Source organism: Petaurus breviceps, unplaced genomic scaffold (assembly GCF_028583685.1).
Source record: "Petaurus breviceps papuanus isolate PSGF00001 unplaced genomic scaffold, PetGlider_PUasm1.0 90730, whole genome shotgun sequence".
NCBI classification, from domain to species: Eukaryota; Metazoa; Chordata; class Mammalia; order Diprotodontia; family Petauridae; genus Petaurus; species Petaurus breviceps.
Window position 1 is genome coordinate 13,589,006 of NW_027187324.1, and position 24,297 is coordinate 13,613,302.

Genomic DNA, 24,297 nt, shown 5'->3' on the forward strand with positions numbered 1-24,297 from the left:
GTCCTCTCCCCTCCAAAAAAAAAAAAAAAACCAATCTGATAAAGGTGTGGCAAGACATTCAATGAAGCAGAGTCTTCTCAAGGTATTCAGGGATGAAAATAGAGGGCTACAAAACAGAAGGAAAAGGGGGGAAATTTGCAAAAGTTATTACAGTTATCTCTATTATGGGCAGTGGAACCATCACAATTGTTAAGGTACTAAAAAGAGGAAGTAGAAGTAGTAGCACTGAAGAAAACAAGTATGGGAAAAGTGGCCAGAATGGATCAAGCAGATATATTGAAAGCAGGGATTCTTAACCTGGGGCCATGGATATCATTTGGAGGGGAGGGGTGTCAGTGAAATATTTTTTAACATTTTGATAAGTGTATTTTAATATAATTAGTTTCTCTTGTAATTGTTACGCATTTAAAAACATTTTGCTCATATATCTTACCATATTGCCAAAGGGATCCATGAAATTTAAAAGGCTAAGAATCCTTGATATAGAGGCTATCTGTGCTGAAAGTGATATAATTATTAAGAATATTGCGCCTACCTGTATGACATTGGGCAAGTCACTTAACCCCAATTGCCCTTCAAAAAGCAAAAAAAAAAGAAGAATACTAGGGACCATTTTGCCAAAGAAACCAATTAATACAATACCTTAAGGAGGGGAAGATATCAAAGGTGTAGGAAAAAAAACCCTCAGAAACATCAGCTACCACCAACCTATATACCTGTCCTACCATCTATACAAAATCTTTATAAGGGTAATCTATACATAAACTACAAACATCCTCCATAAGAATATTAGAAAGGAATATAAGCAGGCTTTCTAAAACAATATTCCACAACAGGCCAAATTTACAACTGACTGAAAGATGCAGAGAATAAAAGATTTGTAATATAAATAAATAAAATATATATGCAAATATATATTTATATAAATAAATAAAAGATTTGTTGATTATAGAAAAAGTATTCAACTCAGTAGAACAAAACACCATCACCCAGTGAGCTGTCCCCAAAGTTGAAAAAGAAGAGCAAAAGATGAATCTTATCAGCAAATGCTTATCTTTTCGATACAATTTTATGAGTGTTGCTGTTTGGCATTAAGCTATATGTCCATACCTAGAACATAAATTCTAATAAACTTTATAGTTATTTGTATAAGCATAACAGAGGACAATGGAAAAGTGCATGGTGGACATGAGAAGGCTACCACACATAACTAACGAGAAATTTTTTTAAAAAAGGGAAAAAATAGGAGCAAAGGATGTCATCAGAGAAATGTATAATAGAAAGAGAAAATGAGTTGGTTATGTGGCAAGAATGAGGGATGACAAGTGGACAGGGCCAAAGTGCTCTACTGGTACCTTACAAATATTGGAAAAAAGCATAGAAGACCTCTAGCATATTGAGTGGAACTATTGAGTGAACTTTTAGGGGAACATGAAGTAGTCTTATGGGATAGATGGATTGGAATCTACATCACTGGAGGAAACCCCTGAATGAACAAGATCACAGATCCATTTGAATATCTGAGAGTCAGAAAAACGCTCCCTATTAGGCCTGGGCAAAAATGGAATGGGCTACCTTTAGAAGTGGTGGATTTCCCCTCCGTGGAGGTCTTTAAGAGGCTGGATAACAGCTTATCAGGTATGTTTTCATGAGAATTCCTTTCACTTAAGGGTTAGACTACATGATCACTGAGGTCCTTTCTAATTCTCAAATTCTTTAACTCTGTGAATTGTGTTTTATGATCAATAAATAAGTACAATAAGACCTTATATTTTCTATATCTTTTAGTAAATGCTGTGATGGTAAAGATGTAATCAACTATGAAATACCATTTGTAAAATCCTGCCTGTTTTCTCTAACACCCCCTTTAAGGAGGACCTCAATATATGCAGATGATTCTAATCAAGAGTATATATAGTTAGGAAATCAGGCCTAAGGGCTGATAGCTGTTATTCTGTCCAATTAACTTCTTCCTGTACCAAAAAGTAAGCCTGAGATTTTTTTTCCTTGTCTTTAGTATCTTTTTTTTCTTAAGGTATCTTATGAATCAATCCCTAGACAGCTCACAATGGTGCTGTCTTCCAACACACCTAATTACTGTAGATGCTTTTTCCATCTTTGTTTTCTTTAGTGCCATTTCTACCTCCTAGATAACCATATCCAAGACTTCATTGTCTTCATCGGGACTACTATTAGAATCCAAATATAGTAGAGTTTACTTGGACTGTCCTTGACAGTGAAAAGGTGGCTATGAAAATCTTTGCAGATACTTTCAATGGAAAATGTTTCGTCAATGAGCAGGTGGATTTCAGAAAAACCTGGAAAGACTTATATGAACTGATGCTGAGTGAAGTGAGCAGAACCAGGAAAACATTATACACAGTAACATCAACACTGAAATGATTAACTTTGATAGACTTAGCTCTTCTCAGCAATACAATGATCTAAGACAATTCTAAAAAGACTCATGATGGAAAATGATATCCACATTTAGAGAAAGAACTATGGAGTCTGTATGTAGGTAAAAGCATACCATTTTCACTTTTATTTTTGCTTTCCATGGCTTATCCCTTTTGTTCTATTTCTTCTTTCACAACATGACTAATGGTGGAAATAGGTTTACATGACTACACATGTATAACCTATGTCAGATTGTCTTGGAGAGGGGGTTGGGAGGGAAGGAGAAAAAATCTGGAACTCAAAATTTTATAAAAAATGAATGTTGAAAACTATCATTACATGTAAAATACTATTTCTCCCTCTCCCCACCAAAAATGTTTGCTGTTTGTTGTCTTCCTTCCATTTTCATCTCTTGGGATAACTTTGGTGAATTGGGTCTCTTGCCAAGTTTTCATTAAACTGCTTTTTTGTTTTGTTTGTTTTTTTTGCTTTTGGAGGAGTGGAAGGTAGGGCAATTGGGGTTAAGTGACTTGCCCAAGGTCACATGGCCAGTTTTTTTTGTTAAGTGTCTGAGGCCAGATTTTAACTCAGGTCCTCCTGACTCCCAGACCGGTGCTCTATTCACTGTGCCACCTAGCTGCCCCCTGCTTTTACTTTCTACTGACTACTGCTGTCATAATTTTCCACTGTCCTCTATAAACTAATTTATATTCTTAACTAGTACTGCCCTTTGTCATCTTTTTCTACTTTATGAAGTGTTCGATAACTAAGGCATTTTCAGAACTCTCATAGTCTCCCTATAGGAACTAATTCATATCAGTTAAACTTTACTATATAAACTTACTGTAGTTTCTATCTAGTTCCTTTCTTTGGTCTATTATCTACTTCCCATTATTAATAACAATCTGAATGAATCAGAACTTAATTGTTTCAACTGCAGGTCATATTTTTATTCTTTCTAATTTTGATCCTCCACAAAATTGTATCCCAATACCTCAGTGTTATGGAGTTCTCGAAGACCATGCCAGCAGAGCATAAGTCTTGGCAGGTTCTACAAGGCTGTGACTACAAATATATTCTTGGCAACAGAACAAGTCTGATCTCTGAGGACTGACCAGACTAAGCACGTATGGAAAGGTTCATTACTAGTAGGCCAGATATTTGGTGGTGAGTTCTTTAACGAGGGCAAGTCACATAACAAAGAAAATTACAAAACCGTCCCAATTTCTACTCAACCACTTTCTGCTTGTGCAGTGACAGTGGCAAAAGGGGGAGGGGGGCACGCAGTGGTTTGAAAGAGTGCTAATAATCAACTTTTAGTTTATCAACGAACTTTAGCTTGGTTGTTAGCAACTTTAAATATGAGATCTTTGTCCAATGACTGACCAGTGGAATTACTACTGGAAAAACTGAACTGTATCAATGTTAACATTCTTTCTATAAAAGAAACCAAAGGATCAGTTGCTGTTGTAGCTTAGTAATTTTCAGTTGTGTCTGATTTTTTGTGACCATCCCTTTTGGAATCTTCTTAGTAAAGACACAAGTGGTTTGCCATTTCCTTCTCCAGTTCATTTTATAGATGTGAGGCAAAGAGGGTTAAGAGGGTTAAGAAATTTACCCAAAGTCACAAAGCATGTAAGTGCCTGAAGACTCATTTGAACTCAAGTCTTCCTGACTCCAGGTCTGGTACTCTATCTATCTATACTGTAGCTAAATTGGAAGGACAGTTCACAGAGTTCTTCTTGGGGAGATGAATAAAAAAAAATATAAGTTATTTATAGATAAAACCAGTTTAACATCATTTGCACATTGTAGGGTTCATGATAAATACTGGTAAAAAGATTACCATGAAAATAAAATAAGGTAGCCTATGGACCTGGACCAATATTGTTTCGGTATATGAAGACGTTAAATTGAACAAGGAAATGGATAAGGCCCTCTAAGTAAAATCAACATATACTTTGATACTTGGTGATTTCAATGCAAAGGTGGGAATAGGTAAGGATAACAAGAAATACAGTATGCTGGAAAAACAAACAATCAGGAATGAGAAAAAACCAAAGACTTTCAGACTACACAGAAGCCTCGAAAAGAATCATGTATGGGACATGGCAAGGACTAAGTTAACATTAGAAAATGAAATTGGGGGCAGCTAGGTGGCACAGTGAATAGTGCACCAGCCCTGGAGCACCTGAGTTCAAATCCAGCCTCAGACACTTGACACACTTAGGAGCCATGTGACTTTGGGCAAGTCACTTAACCCCAATTGCCCTCCAAAAAGCAAAAACAACAAAAAAGAAAATGAAATTGATTTTTTTAAAAAAAGGAAATGACTAGTTACTGTTGTAAAAGTCATTTCTGATTCAATGGTCTGTGTACAATCAGACCTCCAACTTTTTAGAACAATCTTCTATGTCTTTTAAAAATAAAAATTGGGTAAAACTAGCCGTGTAATCTTAGGCAAGTTACTTAACCCCAATTGCCCTCCAAAAGGCAAAAACAAACAAACAAAAAATATAAATTGGGGGCAGCTAGGTTTTGCAATGAATAAAGCACCAGCCCTGGAGTCAAGAGGACCTGAGTTCAAATCCAGCCTCAGACACTTGACACACTTACTAGCCGTGTGACCTTGGGCAAGTCACTTAACCCCAACTACCCTGCCCTCCCCTCTCCAAAAAGCAAAAATATGTATGTATATAAAAAAAAAATTGGTCGATAAATTTCTTGAACATCAAGATCCATTTTTTTAAACATTTCCTTCCACTTTATTTCTCATTAGAGTTTTTCACTGTGTACACACTATTTTATTCTTAAGAGCATCCCATCTGCCCTGGACTGAGTTCTCTAGAACTTTAGGCTCATAGGAGTCTACCTATTCTTTCAAAAAAAAAAAACCACTACAAAAACTACTCTCCTAAAATCCAGATTTTCTGTTAAGTCTATGCCTGGCTTTCATATCCTCTCTACAGAAGTCTAAGCTTGGTCACTTACCCACAAGACTATCATCAGTTCTCCTTCCTTCCCCCACCTTTGCTTTCAGAGTGAAGGAGCAAGAAGGCAAACCTTTAACTCGGAGAAATTCACATCATGGTCATGGTTCTCTAACTTATCTTTCCTCCATTTGTCATCACAAAATAACTGGCTAATTATTACATGTTAACAATTTGATTCATAAAAACACTGACTTCTAGTCACAATTTCCCCACTATTAAGTTTGTAGCTACATCACTGCTTTCCTTTGACTCTCCCCAATCCTTTTCATTCTAGTCACTCATCTCATTCATATCCTCTATGTTTTCCCACTATTTTCATAATTTTTTCTTCTTTGACTAGAAAATAAGAGTAAAATCCTACTTAAACCTTCTAGAAAAACCAGAAGACCAAAGCCAAAAAAAAAAAAAAAAGAATTTTCAAACAGCTGTCACAAAGCCTAACAACATTACTAATCTGAAAAGTAATAAATTCATTCTCAGGCTCTGAGTCTACAGATTTAATTGAACAATTACTAAGGTTACTAACAATAAGCTTAGTTATCTAGTTTTCCCTGGTAAACTTTAGTTCTGACTTAGGTTAAAGGCAAACACAAATCAGAAACATCAAGAGAGGTTGCAGAGAGCAACAAGTAAAAGTGGACAGTGAGGGATCCCACTGTCACTTCCAACTCAACAGGTCTAAAATCAAAATCTCCAGTTATCTATTTCTTTCCCCTCTTCTTTATTACCACTCCCACCAGCCTGGCATAGGTTTCCAGTCTTACCTCATGTTTCTCTTCTCTACCTCCTCTGTAACTCTAGTCAAACTGGCAAATAGCTTTACTGTACCCCATATGTGCCCTATGCCTTCCCACTTCACTGTTTTTTGCCATATTGTATCTTTTGCCTGTAATGATCATGTCCTTTCTCCTCTAATGTATTAGAGAATAAGTCCTGTCCTTTTAAGATTAACTCAAATGTCACTTTGAACAAGCTCCATGAAACATTACATGCAACAATGACCTCTTCCTCACTTCATGTGATTGACATAATGATAAATCATTTTAATAAAATGCTTAAACTCATCCATATATAACTTTATGAAGATGGAAAATTCCAACAAACTGTTAAGCTTTTAACTACCTAGGAAAGATTACTGTCTAAAGAAATTCTTAGTATGTATGCAAATTACCCCAGAGTTTCAAATACTAGTTTAGTCCTCAAGTTTTTATCACTTCAAATTTGACCAATTTGCTTATCTGATAATGCCAAAAAGGCAGCTACATTTAATTTTTCATATCTCAAAGAATGGGGATTAGGAATATTCTAATGGCAAAAAAAGGTTGAACAAGTGGGAAACTAACCTTTATTTGGGCCAGTTTTACCATTTTTCCTATTAACTTATCATATTTCTATCTTCTAACTATTTCATCTTCACTTTACATAAATGATTTGTCAGCAGGATACCCCATCCCCCTTGTAAATTCAGTCAGAATTTCATCTATTCGATGTAGAATCACCATCTAGTGGCAAAACAGAATAATTACAACATATAAAGAAGCTTGTTTTAAAAAAATCATTCTATTCAATAACAATTTTCAAGAAAAAGGAGGAACTGGCTGAAGGTCACGCATACTGCTTTTCTTTCATTCCCATCTTATCAAAAAGATAAATACCACAGCTAGTGGTACAGTGAATAGAGCACTGGCCCTGGAGTCAGGAGGACCTGAGTTCAAATCCAGCCTGTCTTTAGACACTTAACATAAAAACTAGCCATGTGACCTTAGGCAAGTCACTTAACCCCAACTGCCCTCCAAAAAGCAAAAAAAAAAATTTCTATCAATAGTCTAAAAAAATAGTTACCTTTGGTAAATCCATAAAGCTTGGTCGAGCAGTAGAAATAAGTCCAAGTGTTTTTAAAGAACAATTTACAAGTTGAGATAAAATATCACAAGCTGCTTCAGCTGATTCCTTGCTGCTATCCACCTAAAGGAAAAAGTTATTTTAGTACAGTTCTTTACATCTGCAAAAGAAATAAATATGATACATTTTGGAACAATACACATTAAAGAATTAGACTCTATTCTTAGAACCTTTCACCTATATATAAAACTTTAGATTTACAAAAGAAGTCCCACTGAAATATTAAAAGAGCAACTATATTAGTTTCTCAGAATGTTGAGACATACTTTATGGTTGAACAATTCAACATTAAACTGATTTATTCTTATATTACAGTGTAATGAAACAGCAACAACAAAAATGGATGCTGGCTTTGAAAGCAATCAGTTTGTTCTGAATATGTATTTAAATATATTTAGACATTTCCATGCTTCTCTATGGTACACATTTCTGTGTACCACAGGAACTGAAATTACCTCAGTATTTTCTGAGAAAGTCAAGCTGATATACAAAGTTAGGAATTAATTACTAAATCTGTACTCATACTTTCCCTGGATAGAATAAGGATCTCCAATCAAGTTGATCATGGGATCTGATCTCAGAAAACAGCTGCTACAATACCATTCTTCTTGTGACCATTTCTAGTGGAGAAGACAATGCTAAGCAAAAAGCCTCCATAGTTATGGCTTTGGACAAATAGTAGCAACTTCCCCCAAAAAGACTACTCCTGTGCTGGCTTTCTTCTAGTGACAGTCATTAAAAATAAATCAACTTAAAAACAAAAAGAAACTATCTACTGTACTAAAGGCACTTTCACTACCAGCTTAAAGGACTCAGGGATCTAAGAGATCCAGGTAGGTGGTTCTAATACCTATTTATGTTAAAAGTCATTAAAGTATACAGGATCTGAGTCAGAAACAAGGGACTACATGAAACCAGTCTTTGGAAGACCAACCATCCAGGAACTGGGACATCTAGGGTGACAACAGAAGCAACAACTACAGTGCTCCTGCCACTGTCTCTTGTCCCAGTGCCTTACTCTTCCCCAAACTTTTACCAACACAATCTTGGAGCTTCTGCAGAGGCGAGAGAAAAAGTAACAAGTTGGAGAAAGAGCTTCCAAGGCCCTCCGCTAAAATTGGAAGTAAAAATTAGAAACAAAGTCTGGAGGATCATGCTTTTCATGTAATTTTCTTGCCCCAACTTGTCATTCTGTGTTCCAAAGCATCCCTCCACTTCTCTTCCAAAAGTCCAGTGAGGTTATTATCTTTTCCCATGGCTAGTTCCCTAAATCTCCCTCCATCATCCCTTTTTATTGCCCCTTCCTTTCCTTTGACCACTTTTCACATTTACTTAATTTGCATTCCTTTTTGCCTGTCCACTTTTCCTCATTAGGATTCATGGACTTAAGAGAACTGGAAGGGAAACTCATGGAAAAATTATCCTAAGACTCTTACAGGTATCTGCATTTTTAGCAGTTGTCCATGTTTATAGTGGACAGGACTAGAGGAAACAAGGAGTAACTAAGATTCTTAAAACTCTTCTTTTCAGATGACAATAATAATAGCACTAAATAATATAGGGCTTTATGGTTTTGAAAGCATTTTCCTCACTTTACACTTTAAGGAAGAGAGTATAAGTATTATCATCTTCCCCATTTTACAAATCAGTGAAGTATTTCTTAGAGTGCCCAAAGTCAAATACCTAGGACTCAAAACCAGGTCTGACAACTCAAGTTCAGGGTTCTTTCTGCCAAGTTTTAAATTAAAAATCAAAGTTTGGAAGAAATTAAAAGGATTCTTCTGAAGTTTATTCTTGTAAGTATGTCAATGCAGTTCTAAAATTCAATGCTTGTTTCATCTTGTTTTTTATAAAAATTAAATAACCTTTTGTTACTGGTACCATTAAGACTAGGCATTTAGAAATAATTTATAAACATGTTACTACAAAGGTACCAAAGTTTTGTTTAAAGTAAAGGGTTCCACTTCTACAAAAAGTATAAAAACCAATCTAGAGTATTTAACTTAAATACTATAAGAAGAGAGAAAAAGACAATATACTTTATGCCTAACCCTATCAAAACATCCATATAAACAAAATTAAAAGCTTGTGAACATCTCATTAATTTTTTATTTGATCACAGCCAACTTTCCAAGATAACCTCAAATTTAATTATCACAAATATTAAGGAAATATTTTCCAAAGGATTTCTTGGAATTAGATAAAACAGAATTCACACAATTATCTCTTTCCTCATTATTTCTCTACTCCAAGCCTATCATCTGCCAAAAAAATCCAAGCATCACTATTTTTAACAGTAACAATTTAAACTATATTACCTTGAAACTGACATACTGTAGATGGTTTGAATGTTTTTTAATAATCTGCTTTATCAGTTCCGGATGTGTAGCTTTCAAATAAGATGTAGCTGGTTGGTTAAGTTCAAACTCAAAACACCTCCACAAGTCAGGCATATGAAATACCTGATTCCAGTTTCGACAAACTTGTGATGCATGAGCTCGATCAAGAAGGGGTAAATATTTAAATATTTGTAGAATAATGTCCTGAAGGAGATTACCCCAATCACATGTTTGAGAATTCTCATCGGTAGTCCTCCGTTTCTTGGATTCTTCTCTATTGTCCTCCTCTGAAGAAGTTTTGGTTACCTCACTCTCTTTCCCACCTCGTTTCATCCTATTAAGAAAAATACGTCAAATGTTTCTTCAGTCCTGTGGAACTGTTAGACAGAAATCCAAATTTTATACTCTTCTTTCAAAATCATTCCCACTAAAATGCACGAGGAAAGATTATGAACAATAATAAAAATAATGGTACAAAAAATCATCTTTTAATGGAGACCAGCTGCCGCTCTAAAAAAAAGTCTTGGTACAATTATAATTATTTTTTAATAGGTAATTTAATACATTTGGGAAAAAGTTTGTATATATTTTCAAATCCGAGTTGATAGATGATATTTTAAAGTAATAATTTACAACCTACATAGGTAATTGAGGGTCAATCAGTATAAAAACTGGGAACTTGTAGTTATATTTTCTAGAATCCTTTAAAATGTCATGAGGAGATTCTTGGTCTCCCAGAACCATATCAAACCATTCCTTTAAATCTTAGTCTTAAGCTTGATCCTTGAAGGGTTAAGTAAGTTTATTTCCCCCCCTTTCGGAGTCTTTGATCCCCCTGCAAATCCCCTTCATATCCCAATAGCCGCAAGAAATCATTTACTGATGAGAAATCCAGCAACCCTTTTAAAAACAAATACATATGTAGCCCATAGTTCATTTCCTTCTCTGGCTATTTATTTTCTTTGTTCAATATAAAATATCTATGTACACTACATATTAGTTTAGGCTGACAGCTATGCTTTTTCTTTATTCTGAACTTAAGAAACACCATATGTAATTAGTATTTTGAAATACAAAGTGAAAGAAGGGAAAAAAAAGACTTTACATGAAAACTATTTTTATGAAGAACTTGTTTTTCCTTTTAATTAAAAACTGAATTCAAAATATTACTCTGAAAGCCATCCTTCTTGTCTGTTTCCATCTGGTTTTTCTTCAGTTCTCTTCAGTGCCTTCTAAAAACATGTTTCAACTACCTCTTTTCTATGTTTTTTTTTTGCAACCCTTTTGCTAAACCTCCCTCCAACCCCCCAAATTGAGAGAAGAGAGGAAAAAGAACTCAAAACAGGGGAAGACGGGAGGAGAAATAAAATAAAAACAAATCCCTTGTTAACATGTGTTAATTACTATTCCTTTTCTTTTTTGCAACTTCTATCCATTACACCTGTTTCTACCTTTCTTAAGCCCAAGACAAGAGTCTAATCCAGGGTGGGGAACTTGTGGCTTTGAGGTCACGTGTGGCTTTAAAAGGATTGGGTACAATCCTTTTTCCTGAGTCCAATTTTTACAGAATGGATCCTTTCATTAAGGGAATTCCTTCTGTGAAGTTTGGATTTAATCAAAGGGCCTCACTTGAGGACCTAGAGGGCCATATATGGCCTCAAGCTCCCCATCCCTGGATTTCTTGAAGTATGACAAATCTTCAAATACTTGAAAATGGCTTGTTCCCCGACAATTTTCTTCATCCAAGCTACACAGATCAGAGATCGAGAGCTGACAGGAATCATGGAGGTCACCTAATCCAAACTCCTCATTTTATAGTTCAGGAAACTGAGACCAAGGAAAGGCAATGATTTATTCAAGGTCATACAGGCTGCTAGAATCACAGCAGGATTTTTACTCAGGTCCTCTGACTCTAAAGCCAGCCTTCTTTCCAATATATTACATTGCCAGGTCTTTTAACCAATCCACATATGGTCTCAAGGTCCTTTGCCATCCTGTATGCTCTCTCCAGGAAAAGTTATCAGTGTCTAAATTGTCACTAAAAAAGTGACACAAAGAATTAAACATAATATCCTAGATATGATCTGACCACAGCAAAGCCCAAGATTCCACCAGCTTTCCAGGCTGCTAGGTCACAACATGGACTTATTATACTAAGTTTCCAATCCACTAAAACTCCTAGATTATTTTCAGACAAACTGCTATGTAATCACACCTGAATCATTCTGTACTTGTGAAACTTAATTTTTGAACCTGAGTGTAATATTTTACTTTGGGGGAGATGGAGAGGGGTAATAAGGAGAGGATCCAGATACTCCTGATTTCATGGTTGAAAAAAAAACTCTGTTGGTCAAAAACTTCCTCTAAGCATTGCATATCAGCAACTGTTCTGCAACTTATACTCTTCAAGAGAATTGCCTAGGGTATCAAGAAGTAAGAATACTTGCCCAGGGTCATACAACCAGTATGGTAAAAGCATGACTTAAAACCCAAGTTGTCCTGACTTCAGGGGCCTTTTCATTTTTCTTTATTAAATTTTATCTTATTAGAGTCAACTAAATATTCAAGACCTTTCTGGATACTATCATCCAATGCGATAGCTATACCTGTCAACTCTGTGTCACAGTGAAATCAGGGACCAGAAGAGGACATGGATAGTGGAGTGATAAGGCTAAATAAATAATGATTAGAATACAAAGGGAGGTGGAAATGATTTTCACCCCTTGGATTTTGTCTTCTGACTTTTATTCTTCCTATATTACTCTGTATATATATATATACTACTATATATATATATACTATAATATACTACTCTGTATGACATCTAGCTTTATACCTATACTTGCAGCAATTTTCTCCTTCCTCTTTCCATTCTGAACACCTCTTGATAAGATTTCAAGACTGGGAAAAAATTCTCACTCTAGCTCTTGTTAGGTGGCCAGAAACTTTTTATTCTTATATTTTAAGCCATGTTCAGAAATTCAAATTCCACTTAAGATACGTAGCCACTTTTTAGGTATATGACATTCTTAACCAGCTGTTCATCTCCCAAACCGGTCTTTTTCTGCTGAAACCCTTGTTTTCAATTGTCAAGGATAATTTTTTTTAACTACCTATACTACTAAGGTCTTCAGTTTCTTGTTCAAGACTTCATGATTCTTAGCAATGTTTACTAATTCCTTCTGGCAGTATCATTTGTGCCCATGTGAAATCACATAAGAAATAAGTATCAGCCATTAGCTTGAAAAGTCTTAAGAGGTTCTCTGTGACATCCTGGTTACATTCCCAAAAGACATCAGACTTTAAGATAGTTGTTATCAGGTCAACAAATTGGTGCCTCAGAACTCCTTATTGAGGAGTCACCAACTACTACTACTCCTCTTCTTCCACTGACCCTTACTGGATGATCTCTCACCTGCCAGTACCTGTGGGTTCACATCATCATTCCTTGAAGGACAAGCAGATTCTTCTTTCTCCTCAGAGCATCCTGATGCTTCTTCCTCAGAGATTCCTTATCTTTTCATGAAGAAAAAATGGATGAAGTAGCCCAATGGGTCTTTTCTTCTTTTTTTTTTTCCTTAAATAGTTCTACTGGCCAAAAAAATTTAAGAACTATTGCCATCAAGCACCACTTAAAAGATCACTCTCTTCTATGTGTAAAAGCAGATAGTTCTAAAAAAGTTGAGTCGTGTAAGAGAAAAAGAATCAACATATTTATGCTTCCAAAGCAACAAGATCATGTATCAACTGCCCAATTTTTAAAGGAAGACAATAAAAGCTGGAGAATACCCCTACCAAATAAAAGGCAGGAGAAAAGAGATATAAATGGAGAGTAATAGAGGAATTCCCTTCAACCAGGGCACCCCCCTGGGACACAACTGGATTTCCTCCTTAAATTAAACAGCAAAAACATACAGGATTTAACTGTTATAAATCATTTGCCTGGGTCCATTATGTTCAAGTTTTACTTATTTTTGCATGTTGAGCTTGGTAACTAGGTTACATTTTAACATCTAACATCAATGAAGAAAAGTTTCATCAAAGAAACATGGCTTAGCAAGATGACCAACAGATTCAAAAGAAAGAAAATGTTTCAGACCCTGAATACCATGGAGTCAGTATGCCAAAACCTCTGGTAAATTCAAAGAGTATAATGTAAGTAACTTTTTTTTTTAAAAGATGCACACCCCAAGGGATAACTCAAAAGATATGAGAAAACACCCCAAACACAACCTTTCATGAATGAGAGGTCCATGGGGGTTACAGAGTGCACAAGTTTTCAGACTTTTTCAATATACCAATCAGTTGGGCTGATGATTTTTTTTACTCTAAAAATGTTCTACAGGCTAGACTCTCTGAGAACAGACATGGATATCAACGAATAACAAGGATAACATAAAAACAGAATACATCAACAAAAACTTTTTTTTAAGTAGTAGGCTAGAATTCTGACTCTTCTGTTATACTAGAAAATAACTTCTTAATCTCAAAATGTAGGAAGGTGAAGAAGGAAGAAGAAAAATGAAGGGTGAAGAGTAAGATGATACCTTGGGCATACTGAAAATACACAAGTCATTGCAGTAAATACTCATTACATGCAAGACACCATTAAGGTAGAAAACGGGTCACAATAACAATACTGTTCAGATTTTCAAAAAAAGGAATACGGTAGAATTTTCAAAGTATAGGACAATGAACTGACAATTCCTGGAAAAATCGTAAAATATATTATTAAAGGAGCAGTCTGTGAAAATGTAAAGGGAAGCAGTAACTTTGGCTTTACCAAGAAGAAATACTAGAGTAACCTCATTTCTTCTTTCAACAAGGTTGAAATCTCCTGATTGATCCATCAGGAGAATGGAACAGACAGAGGATAACAAAATTTCAGCAAAGTCGTTAGTATAGTATCCAATACTATACCAGCTGAAATTAGAGAGTCTTTAACTAATAGGAGATGAATTCAGAACTGGCTAAATAAACTCCCAAAGAGGAGTCATTAGCAAGTTGAAAGCAAGGTGGAGGGAGGTGTGGTATTCCAGGTACCTCCAGGTAATCTGTCCTTTATGATGTGCTGTTTATCAATTTTACCAATTGACTGTATAGCTATCATGGAAGGCTGAGAAAGGCAAGATATCATAAAGATAGAGAACTGACCTTGGAGAAAGAAAGATCTGGGCTAAAGTCCCATCACTGACACATAATGGCTGTGATACTGAACAAGTCACAACCTCTAGATACAGATCTACATTTGGTATAAGATCATCACCAGAGACCCAACAATGACAAAAAGGTCCAGTTGATAAAAGGAAGGTTGTAGGGATAATTCACAATGGTTAACAGTATTGGAATCCAAAAAGATATTTAAAGTCTATAGAATGGGCTGAATTTAGTCAGACAAAATTTAACAGTTCTATATTTGACCTCAATTGTTCTAACTTTCAAGATACATACAGTACAGATTAAAATATCTTCTTATATGAGCCATTTCCCAATTGATACATGGTCAAAGGATATGAACTGACAGATTTCAAAGAAAAAAAATCCAAGCTCTCAATAGCCATACAAAAAAGTTCTCCAAATCATTAATAATTAAAGAAATGCAAATTAAAGAGACTCTGAGGTTCCACTTCACATCTATCAGACTGGCAAAGATGACAAAAAAGAAAAATTACAAAATGTTGTGGAGATTTCAGATAAACAAATAGTGATGCACTGCTGGTAGAACTGTGAACCAGTCCAGTCATTCTGGAAATCAGTATGGAAGAAGGCCCCAAAAGTCACTAAACTATGCATATCCTAGGCTTATATCTCAAAAAGTTTAAAGAAAAAAGGAATGGAGGAGGGAAATTCTATTTACAAAAATATCTTTTTGTACTGGAAAAGTATTAGAAACTAATGGAGTGCTCATAAATTACATAACTGTTAAGCAAATTATGGTATATAAAACCTGGGAAGATTTGTATGAACTGATGCAGAAGAAAGTGTGTAGAAATTAGAACAATTTATACAACAGCAATAACAATGTAAAAGACAATTTTGAAAGATTTAAGAACTTTCCTGGCACTGAAGGGAGCCAAGTTGTAGAATGAGATACACAGTTTTGGGGATGTCCAATTTAGGACTCTGTTTTGCCTGATCATACATATTTGTTCAAGGATTCTCTTTTTCTTTCTTTTTTTTTCCTAGGAAAGGGAGGGCATAAGAGGGAAAAAAAATAAATTCTTATTAACTGAAAAAAATTTTAAGTGATTTCCCAAGTCATGAAAAAAATCAGTTTCATAAATACAGGATAGGAGAGACATGCATAGACAAAAATTCAGCTAAAAAAATAACTGCAGATTTTAATGAAGCGCTAGCTCATTGAGTCAACAGTATGACATAGCAGCCAAAAAAAGCTATTTTAATCTTAGGCTACATTAGAAGAGGCAGTGTGTCCAGAACTAGGGAGGTGATAGTGTTGATAATCTTGTACTCTGCCTTTATCAGACCACTACTAAAGTACCATGTCCATTTCTAGGCATCATATTTAGGTCACTAACAAACTGGAGAGCCTACACAGTAGTGTACACCACTATATAGTCGTTTCCTGCACTCAAAGTAAGATTCAGAAGAATAGAAGGATGGTTTACTAGCAATAGCTACTGAAAAGCAAGATGTGGATGGGGATCACAATGGGACTAACTGCAACATATCTTTTGCTGATGGCATAGACTAAGAAGTCAGAATATCACACACACATACAAGATAAAAATGGAAGGGGCTTCAAATATTCTATACTGACCTCAGAACTTAATTGGATGGGATAATACAAAATCACAAAATATTTACGAACAGATGCAACATAATATCTTCTGAAATTCAAGTAAGAATCTTTCATTTGAAAGCATAAAATATATAGTGCCTACTACTGTCACTTTCAATACTATTTTATTGTGTCAACAGGGTTAAAAAGGGGTTGTAATAACAGTGTCATTATGACCCATTTTCTACTTTAACTCATCTTTCTTTAATTTTAAAATAGAAGATTTGGGTCAAGAAAAAAACAATTTGCTAGAGTGCTTTCAAATTGCTAAAGATTTTGAGAAATTGATAAACTAGAAAAGTTTTTAAATTTTCTACCTATAGTTCTTTTAATAATTTTCTCCAAACATGAAGAATATTATAAAAGAACCAATTACTAAGTCTGAGTTTCAATTACTTGCTTTTCCTGGAGTACCTAGACATGTTTAAAAAAAAAAAAAAGCACATTATAGCCTAATTCTAGGCAATTAATTATATAATATTCTTGTCCTGAAAATGCCCTTCAATTTGTTTTTTTTCCTATTTAGTACTTTTTTTTAAAACAAAAACTTATTTCAAGGCGCTGTGAGTTTCTAAAAAATTACACTTAGAAAAAGCACACAATCACAATACAGTATTTTCCAGAACGTAGGTACAAAAGGGACACATCACGTGTTCATTTGTTGTTGTTCAGTCGATTCAGTTGTGTCCAACTCTTTGTGACCCCATTTGGGATTTTCTTGGCAAAGATACTGTATAGGTTTGCCATTTCCTTCTCCAGCTCATTTTACAGATGAGAAAACGGAGGCAAATTGGGTTAAGTGACTTGCCCAGGATCACACTGTGTCCTGTATGTCTTAGGCTGGTTTTGAGTTTAGGTCTTCCTGACTCCAGGCCCTATATCACATATTACCAGAAAGTATATTTTTAAAGTACTTTTTTCTGTAAGTGAAAAAATATATTGCAACAAGTTTTTTTTTTATTAAGCTGCAAGATGAACCACTAAATTGTAAATACAATGTTAAACACAGTGGCTAATACTAAGTCACTTAAACCAGAGGTGTCAAACACAATGAGGCCCAAAACACTGTCCAGAACCAATATGTAAAGGAAATAAAAATATAATAAAAGAGACAATATTACACTTTAAAACTAAGTCTGTAAGTGATCAACAGGAATGCTTATATTTTGATTAGTCAGTCTGTTCCTATTTGAGTTTAACATCACTGCTTTTAACCATTCTTATTTAGTTAACAAATTTTATTGTGTCCTCTGGGTAAAGAACATGTTGCTAGAAAATTCAGAAAGTACAAAGTTTAGCTAAAACATGGTCCCTGCTACCTTAAAACTTACAATCCCATACAAAGTTGCCACTAAAATAAATACTTAAGTGCATTAGAGATGTTAAATAAAGGCTATGTGAGGGAAGAAAAGGGATGGTTTCCTACAGGAGGTAATATTTGCATGGACTTTAAAGTATGAATAGGAATTTAACAAGGGAAGAGAGGGCAGGAAGACATTTAAGATATGGAGGTGTGGGGCAAGGAAGGACAGGCTATGTTCAGAGGACAGCAGCAGCAATATAGTAGTAATCCAGTGTCCCTCTGTAATACAGCTATCGATGACGGTGAAGTTAAAAAACATGGTCTCTAAAGCTATAGATGATGGAGGTGAGAGAGCAGAGGTGTTTCAAATTATAAAGTGTCTTGAATACTAGTCAAGCGTCTGAACTTTTATTCTGCAGGGTAACGGAGCTAATTTTAACTTCTGAGCAGGAGTGACAAGACAAAATCTATGTGAGGAATATTCGTTTGGCAGTGCCATTGTGGGGGAGAGGGAGGAATTTATTGTTAAAGACAGGAATGAATGCCAGTTATAAGGCTATGCTACAACAGTTCAGACAGGTAGTCAGGAGGGTCTGTGGTAGAAGTGTAGCAGTGGGAAGGATAGACAGAAGAGAAAGATAACTGGCTAAGTATATGAGGGAAAAAACACTCAAGAGTCAACAGAAGAAGGGAAAAATAGTGACTGATGCTAAACAGAATAATTAGTGGTAAAAAAAAAAAAATAGGGGTGGCGAGGTGGTGCAGTGAATAGAGTACCAGCCCTGGAGTAAGGAGGACCTGAGTTCAAATCCAGCCCCAAACATTTCATACTTACTAGCCCTGTGACCTCGGGCAAGTCATTTTGCCCCAACTGCCCTGCCTTCCCTCCTCCAAAAAGAAAAAAAAAAGTGAAACTGACTCAATATGTGTCTTACATGTGACATGGCAGGAAAAAAAAATACTAATGTTTTATTAGGCTGCATTATGAACATACTGTCCAGAATTCAAGTAATGATCCCTTTATATGCTGGCCTGGCCAGACCACATCTAGAATACTGCATTGACTTCTGGTTGCCACATTTTAGGAAGGTAAAGTTAGAGTATTTTTAAGGAGAAGCAACCAGAATACAACCAGGACATAAAACCATGCCACACAATTGTTGGGAGGAATGAGGGATGTTTAGCCTGGAGAAAAAAACAAAAACAAAAAAACTTAGTCAATTAGATAGCTATCTTCAAGTATCTGGAAAGAAATATAATCTGGAAGGATCAATCTTGCTTTTTGCTGGTCTTGGGAGCAGAACTCAGAGCAATGGGTAGAAGTTGGTAAGGTTTTGGCCTTTTGAGCTGGACAGGAAAAGTCATCTAGTCTAACCCCCTTCTTTTACAGATGGTTTTTCCCAACCAAAATGCTCAAATTACTTTTCCAAGGTCACACATATAATAAATGGCAGAGCTATTTCAACTCAGGTTCTCTGCCTCTAAACAACAGTACTCTTTCTACAATACCCTGCTACTTCCTATTTGCAGCAAGAAAATATTGGCTCCAAATAGTCAAGAAGCCTTGATTAAGCATCTACTATTTGGCAGTCACTGGGGCTACAAAGAAAAGGCAAAAACCCTGTTCTCAGTGATCTCACAGTCTACTGGGGAAGATAACAAGCAAACTACCTTGTATAAACAAGGTATCAGAATAATGGGCACTATATTAATTTATAGGAGCAAGGCGAGGTTGTTAATCAATTAAAAAGTCCTATGCCCAGAACTATAATCTAAAGGACCCATATAGCTATTTTAGAGATCAGAGTTAATATCCAACTGAAATCTTTTGCTTTAGTAGCAAAAGTGTAGTCTTTCTTCCAGTCTCTTACTCTATGGTAAAGGGAGATAGCAAAGGTAGTAAAAACAAACCACTCTTCTTTTTCTGGTCATCTACATACATAATATATAGAACTTTCTAACAAGTTTTGAAGCACAAGACTCTTTAAGGATAGACTGGATAATTTATTGGGAATGGAATAGAAATCATTCATGTCAAAGCATGAGTTAGTTAGACTAGATGACTGATTTAGGAAAAAAAAATAAGCATCTGGATTATGGGTGTGTTAACAGCCATACAGCATATAATTAAGCTCTTAGTGTTTTTAAATAAACTTTTGTCAAGTAAACCCAATTTATTAATCTATTTACATACAATAATTCAGATCATCTTCAAAGTTAATTATTTAGCCTAATTTACACACAGATCTGTATTCTACAAACTTATTGATGCTTCAGGGATATTTGCCTGTCTGCAGTTCAGTCAATGAACTATTGATCACCCACTCAAACTGAGAAGAACTTACATATCGGAAGAGAGGGAGAGAACAGAACCGAAGAATAAAAGTCAAGACTTTTCCAGAGTGACAAAAATCAGGCCTCTCCAGGTGGACTTGTTAAATGTCAAGTTACCATAATTTCTAATTACAGATGCTCCAATACAGTGCTTTCTTATATAAATCAAAGTCTTTGGATTTAAACTAAAATCAGCAAGTAAAATACAAGCTAAAGAAAAGGTTTTGCTGTACAAAGAGTTACTGGGCAAAATTCTAACACTCCCCCAAAACTACTGAAACTAGAAAGTTAACTTCATCATCAGCAACAGTACCCAAGACTGGCAAAAGGAATAGCCCTGTGATTTCACTGGTAGAGAACTCCCAGATGGAGCAACCCCAATTTTATTAATGAAGGTTCAAAACTTCTTGAGAACTGCCTAAAGCAGAAGTGTCAAGCTCAGGGCCAGAAAAATCCTTCCAGAGTGCTTTGCCCCTGGAACCAAGTTAAAATGTAATTAGGAAATGTTTAACAAAATACAAATGTAACATGTTAACTTGTGGTTTTCTGGGTCTACATGCAGTGCATAGATGTTTCTACTTGAGTTTGATACCATTAGCCTAAACACTAAAGGTTAACTTTCCATGGTCAGAGAGCCATTATGTGAGAGGCAGGTTAACTCAGTCTTTCTGCCTCACATATACTTCCACTATGACTATAACCCTAACTCTGGACAGAATCTCTCAGACAAAAGCTTCGCAGAGAAGAAAGGTACCGACGTGCTCGGGTAGACGGAGTTTACTCATCCAAAAGTTCTAGATACCTGTTCAATTCAGGTCTGGCACCAGCCCCTAGTCCAATATTAAAATTAGTGCATACTTTCCAAGTGAGAAGATAAGAATAGAAGTGTAACTCAGATGGTGCTAAAAAGAAAAAAAAAAATCCAGATAAAGACACCAAAAGGATAGCCCACACAAAGAAAACTGGTTGACTGTATTTTAATGAACTTTAATGGATAACAGAAAGTGTCAATTTCACAAACAAGAACCAAAGTAAAAATCTGGGCCCTCCCCACCGAAGGCATATTAAACAACGTTTAATTTTGCACCATTTTCCTTACTTTGGAAACATCCCTCACAACTTGTTTGCCAGTCCAGCATAACTGAAACAAAACCAAAGCAGGGCGAAAACCGGGTTATTCGTCATTAGCTAATTTCCGCTTCAATGGACGATCCTCCCCCTACCACCCTGCCCGCCAAATCTCGTGCCTTTCCCAGAAACAGACTGAAACAGCGTGCGTGGGCTCCCGGAGCAGTCCGTGTGGACATCTTTAATGCCACTCACCACTCACTCATTCCAAACTCCACGTTCAGGGGCCCTCCCCCGCCAGCGCGCCCGGGTCCCACTCCTGAACCCTGGACGGGAGTCACCCGGCCGAGCAACAACAACCGGGCCCGCAGCGCAGGGGCGCGGTCAGCGTCCCACGCCTCCCGGCGCACCTGGAGGACGTTTTCAGGGGAGGGGGGAGGGGAGAAGAGGGACGGACAGTAGCGACCCCCCTCCCACTCCCCTCTCCAGCTCTCGGTTCTCAGCCGCCGGGGTCGGCCCCGCGGGGCGCCCCGACTTCCCCTCCCCCAGACCTCGGCAGGCCAGACCCTCCCTCTCGGGGTCGAGGGGAGGTTGGGAGGGCGAGGGGCGGCCGGGACGCCGTGGCTCCGTTACCTGGTGCTGGTGGCGGCTTCCCTCACACGCCACCCCCGGCTCCGGAGGCGGCGGCGGCGGCGGCTACTTCCGCTGCTCTCACGTCAGGCCCGCCGGGGCCCCCTCTCCGCACACCGGCCGCCGCGGCCCCTCGCGCTCCGCCCGCATCCGAGCCCGAGGTTCTGGCGCGGCTGCCCAGGCTGCTCCGCCTCTCCGGACCCCGGGGCCCTCCCCGAAGCCTCTCCGCACCCCACCCTCCGACCCTCCGAGGAAGCCCTGGGCTTTGATCACGCCCACTCCGAGTCTCCCTGGCCTGGCTCCCCTGTCCAAGCTCCGAAAGTCCCCGTCAGACCGCCGCGGCCACAGCCGAGCTTCCCTTCCCTCTCTGTGCCTCTTGGCCGCCCTGACACTCAGTCCAAAATGGCGCTCGCCGTTGCGGTCGCGCGCCTCGACTTCCCCCCACCCCCACTCAGTAGCGCAGGCGGGCGGGCAGGCGCGCGCTCGCCACGGGAGGCCAAGGAGCCTCGGAGCCGAAACAGGCAGTCCGAGGAATACTGGAGGCCCCGCCCCCCAGGCTCGGCGCATGCGCCGTGCTGCGCCGCGGTCTGATCCGAGCTCCTTCCCCGAGCCTTCAGAAAACTCCAGATCACTGGGAGGGAGACGTGTTTACTGGGCTTTTAATTTTCCACGGGGAGGGGAGGAGCCAGCGAGAATCTCTCAGTTTTCTTACCCAGGAAAGAGCAGGCTGATGGTGCGGAGTAAGAAAAGTAATGCTAGCGGAAAGGAGGGAGCCCTTGGCCGGGGTGGGGGCGGGGGCAGTGAGGGACCTCCGGGCTCGGATGACAGGGGCGGGGGGATCAGCTGGGATCTGCTGTCAGTCCTGGGCCCTGGTCTGGATTCTCTACTCTCTCTACCTTCATATGTGCGAAGATAAAAACACTGATGAGGTGACTGTCTAAAAGAGGAAAACCCCGGGCGAGCCACTTCTTAGACAGAGGCTAGCAGGAATTATTCTCAAATTCACCTGCTTTTTTTAAGTTTGCTTCTGGAATTTTCGTAAGGATTGAAAAAGTAACCAAATCATGGCAGAAACATGTACTTGCAAACACAAGGGGCTTCCCCTGAAACAGCTGTAAGACGTTTGGGGAAATGCTGGAACACAATCTCACCAAAAACATCCTTCAGGAAACTGGCAATGGAGCTCACTTGTTTGCGATGTGAGCATCCAAAACCCGTCGTGTAGAAGACGGGAGGTTCAGGAATTGGAGGATTTAATGATTTGTCAGCAGAGTGATGCAGTGTTGGGCCCAACCGTGGGCAGAGAACTTGTAGCCTCGAGTTCGAGTTTTACAGAACAGATCATTTATTAAGTGGATTTGTTCTGTGAAGTTTGCATTCAGTCACTTGAGGTCCCAAGGCCACAGGTTCCCCACCCTTGAGATTCCTAAACAGTTAAACTGAGTCCCCGAAGTAACAATGTTATTTGAACTGCTCCACTGAAACTGGAATATTTTACCAGGTTTTTTTTCTTGAATTTTCCCAAGTGTTAGTACTCCCTCCAGTGATTCAGACTATTATCTTTCCATTCTTTATCAGGTTATCTGGTGATTGAAATCAAACACCTTGGAAATAGGGATTTCTTTTTTTTAATTATTTGTAATCTCAGTGTTTAGTACAGTGACTTGCACATGTTGTCCTTTGTGACCCCATTTGGAGTTACCTTGGCAGAGCTACTGGAGGTGTGTACCATTGCCTTCTCCAGCTCATGTTACAGATGAGGAAACAGAGGCAAATGGGGTTAAGTGGCTAGTTGAGTGTTAAGTGTCTGAGGTCACATTTGAACTCAGGTTCTCCTGACTCTAAGGCTGGTGCTCTATTCACTGCCATCACCTAGCTGTCCCCATGTTGTTTATTCCTTTAAAGCTAGAAGCTAATTCCTGCTGCCCAGAGTCAAAACATAAGTTCTGATTGTCTGATAAAAGAATGAAGAGCTTTAAATACATTTTGGGGCGTTCACAAGTCAGGATGTTTGTGTCCCTCAGATTTATGGTCTCTATATGTGTTTGACTATACCATGACAAAGGAAATTTCTTCTTGAATATAAGTTGTAAATATAAATTGACAAAGTAGTGTCAGTTGGAAAATATAATCCCAGGATATCTGAGTTTCCCCCATATAGCATATGACCCTGGGATACCAAGATGAGAGAAGTCAACCTTATCTGGTCTTTGAAGTTGCTGACACAGGAAAGGGCATTTTTAGAGTAAAGCAAAGCAGTTAGTTTGTTTAGTTCAGGCTTTGGCCCTTATTGGGGTTCAAATGATCTTCAATGATTATCAGTCCTAAAAGCCTGACAATCTATCCAGTGCACCACCCAGCTGCCCCAGCTGGTACATAGTAGGCATTTAATAAATGCTCTGGATGGATGATTAAGTAAACTCCTCCTAAAGCAACTCTTCTGAAAATTAGTTTTAGAAAGTTGTATACAACACTGAAAAGGTAAGTGACTTGCTCAGGGTCATATAATCATTATAAATCCCTATA

At 37.8% G+C, this 24,297-nt stretch overlaps 1 protein-coding gene across 2 annotated transcripts in view; it reads right to left on the reverse strand.

The window, feature by feature from the left end:
- The window catches only part of FBXL3 (F-box and leucine rich repeat protein 3), a 35,547-nt gene extending 13,639 nt beyond the window's left edge, over positions 1 to 21,908 (reverse strand). The window contains exons 1-3 of one of the 2 annotated variants that reach the window (XM_069066837.1): positions 21,775 to 21,908; positions 9,614 to 9,968; positions 7,236 to 7,358 (exon numbers count right to left, since the gene is read on the reverse strand). In XM_069066837.1, coding sequence (XP_068922938.1) covers positions 7,236 to 7,358; positions 9,614 to 9,967 — 477 coding nt within the window. In that variant the 5' untranslated portion in view covers position 9,968; positions 21,775 to 21,908. Of the gene's footprint in view, positions 1 to 7,235; positions 7,359 to 9,613; positions 9,969 to 13,049; positions 15,584 to 21,774 lie in introns of those variants that run through there. The other variant, XM_069066838.1, reaches the window with a different exon arrangement.
- Between the last annotated feature and the right edge of the window lie 2,389 nt (positions 21,909 to 24,297).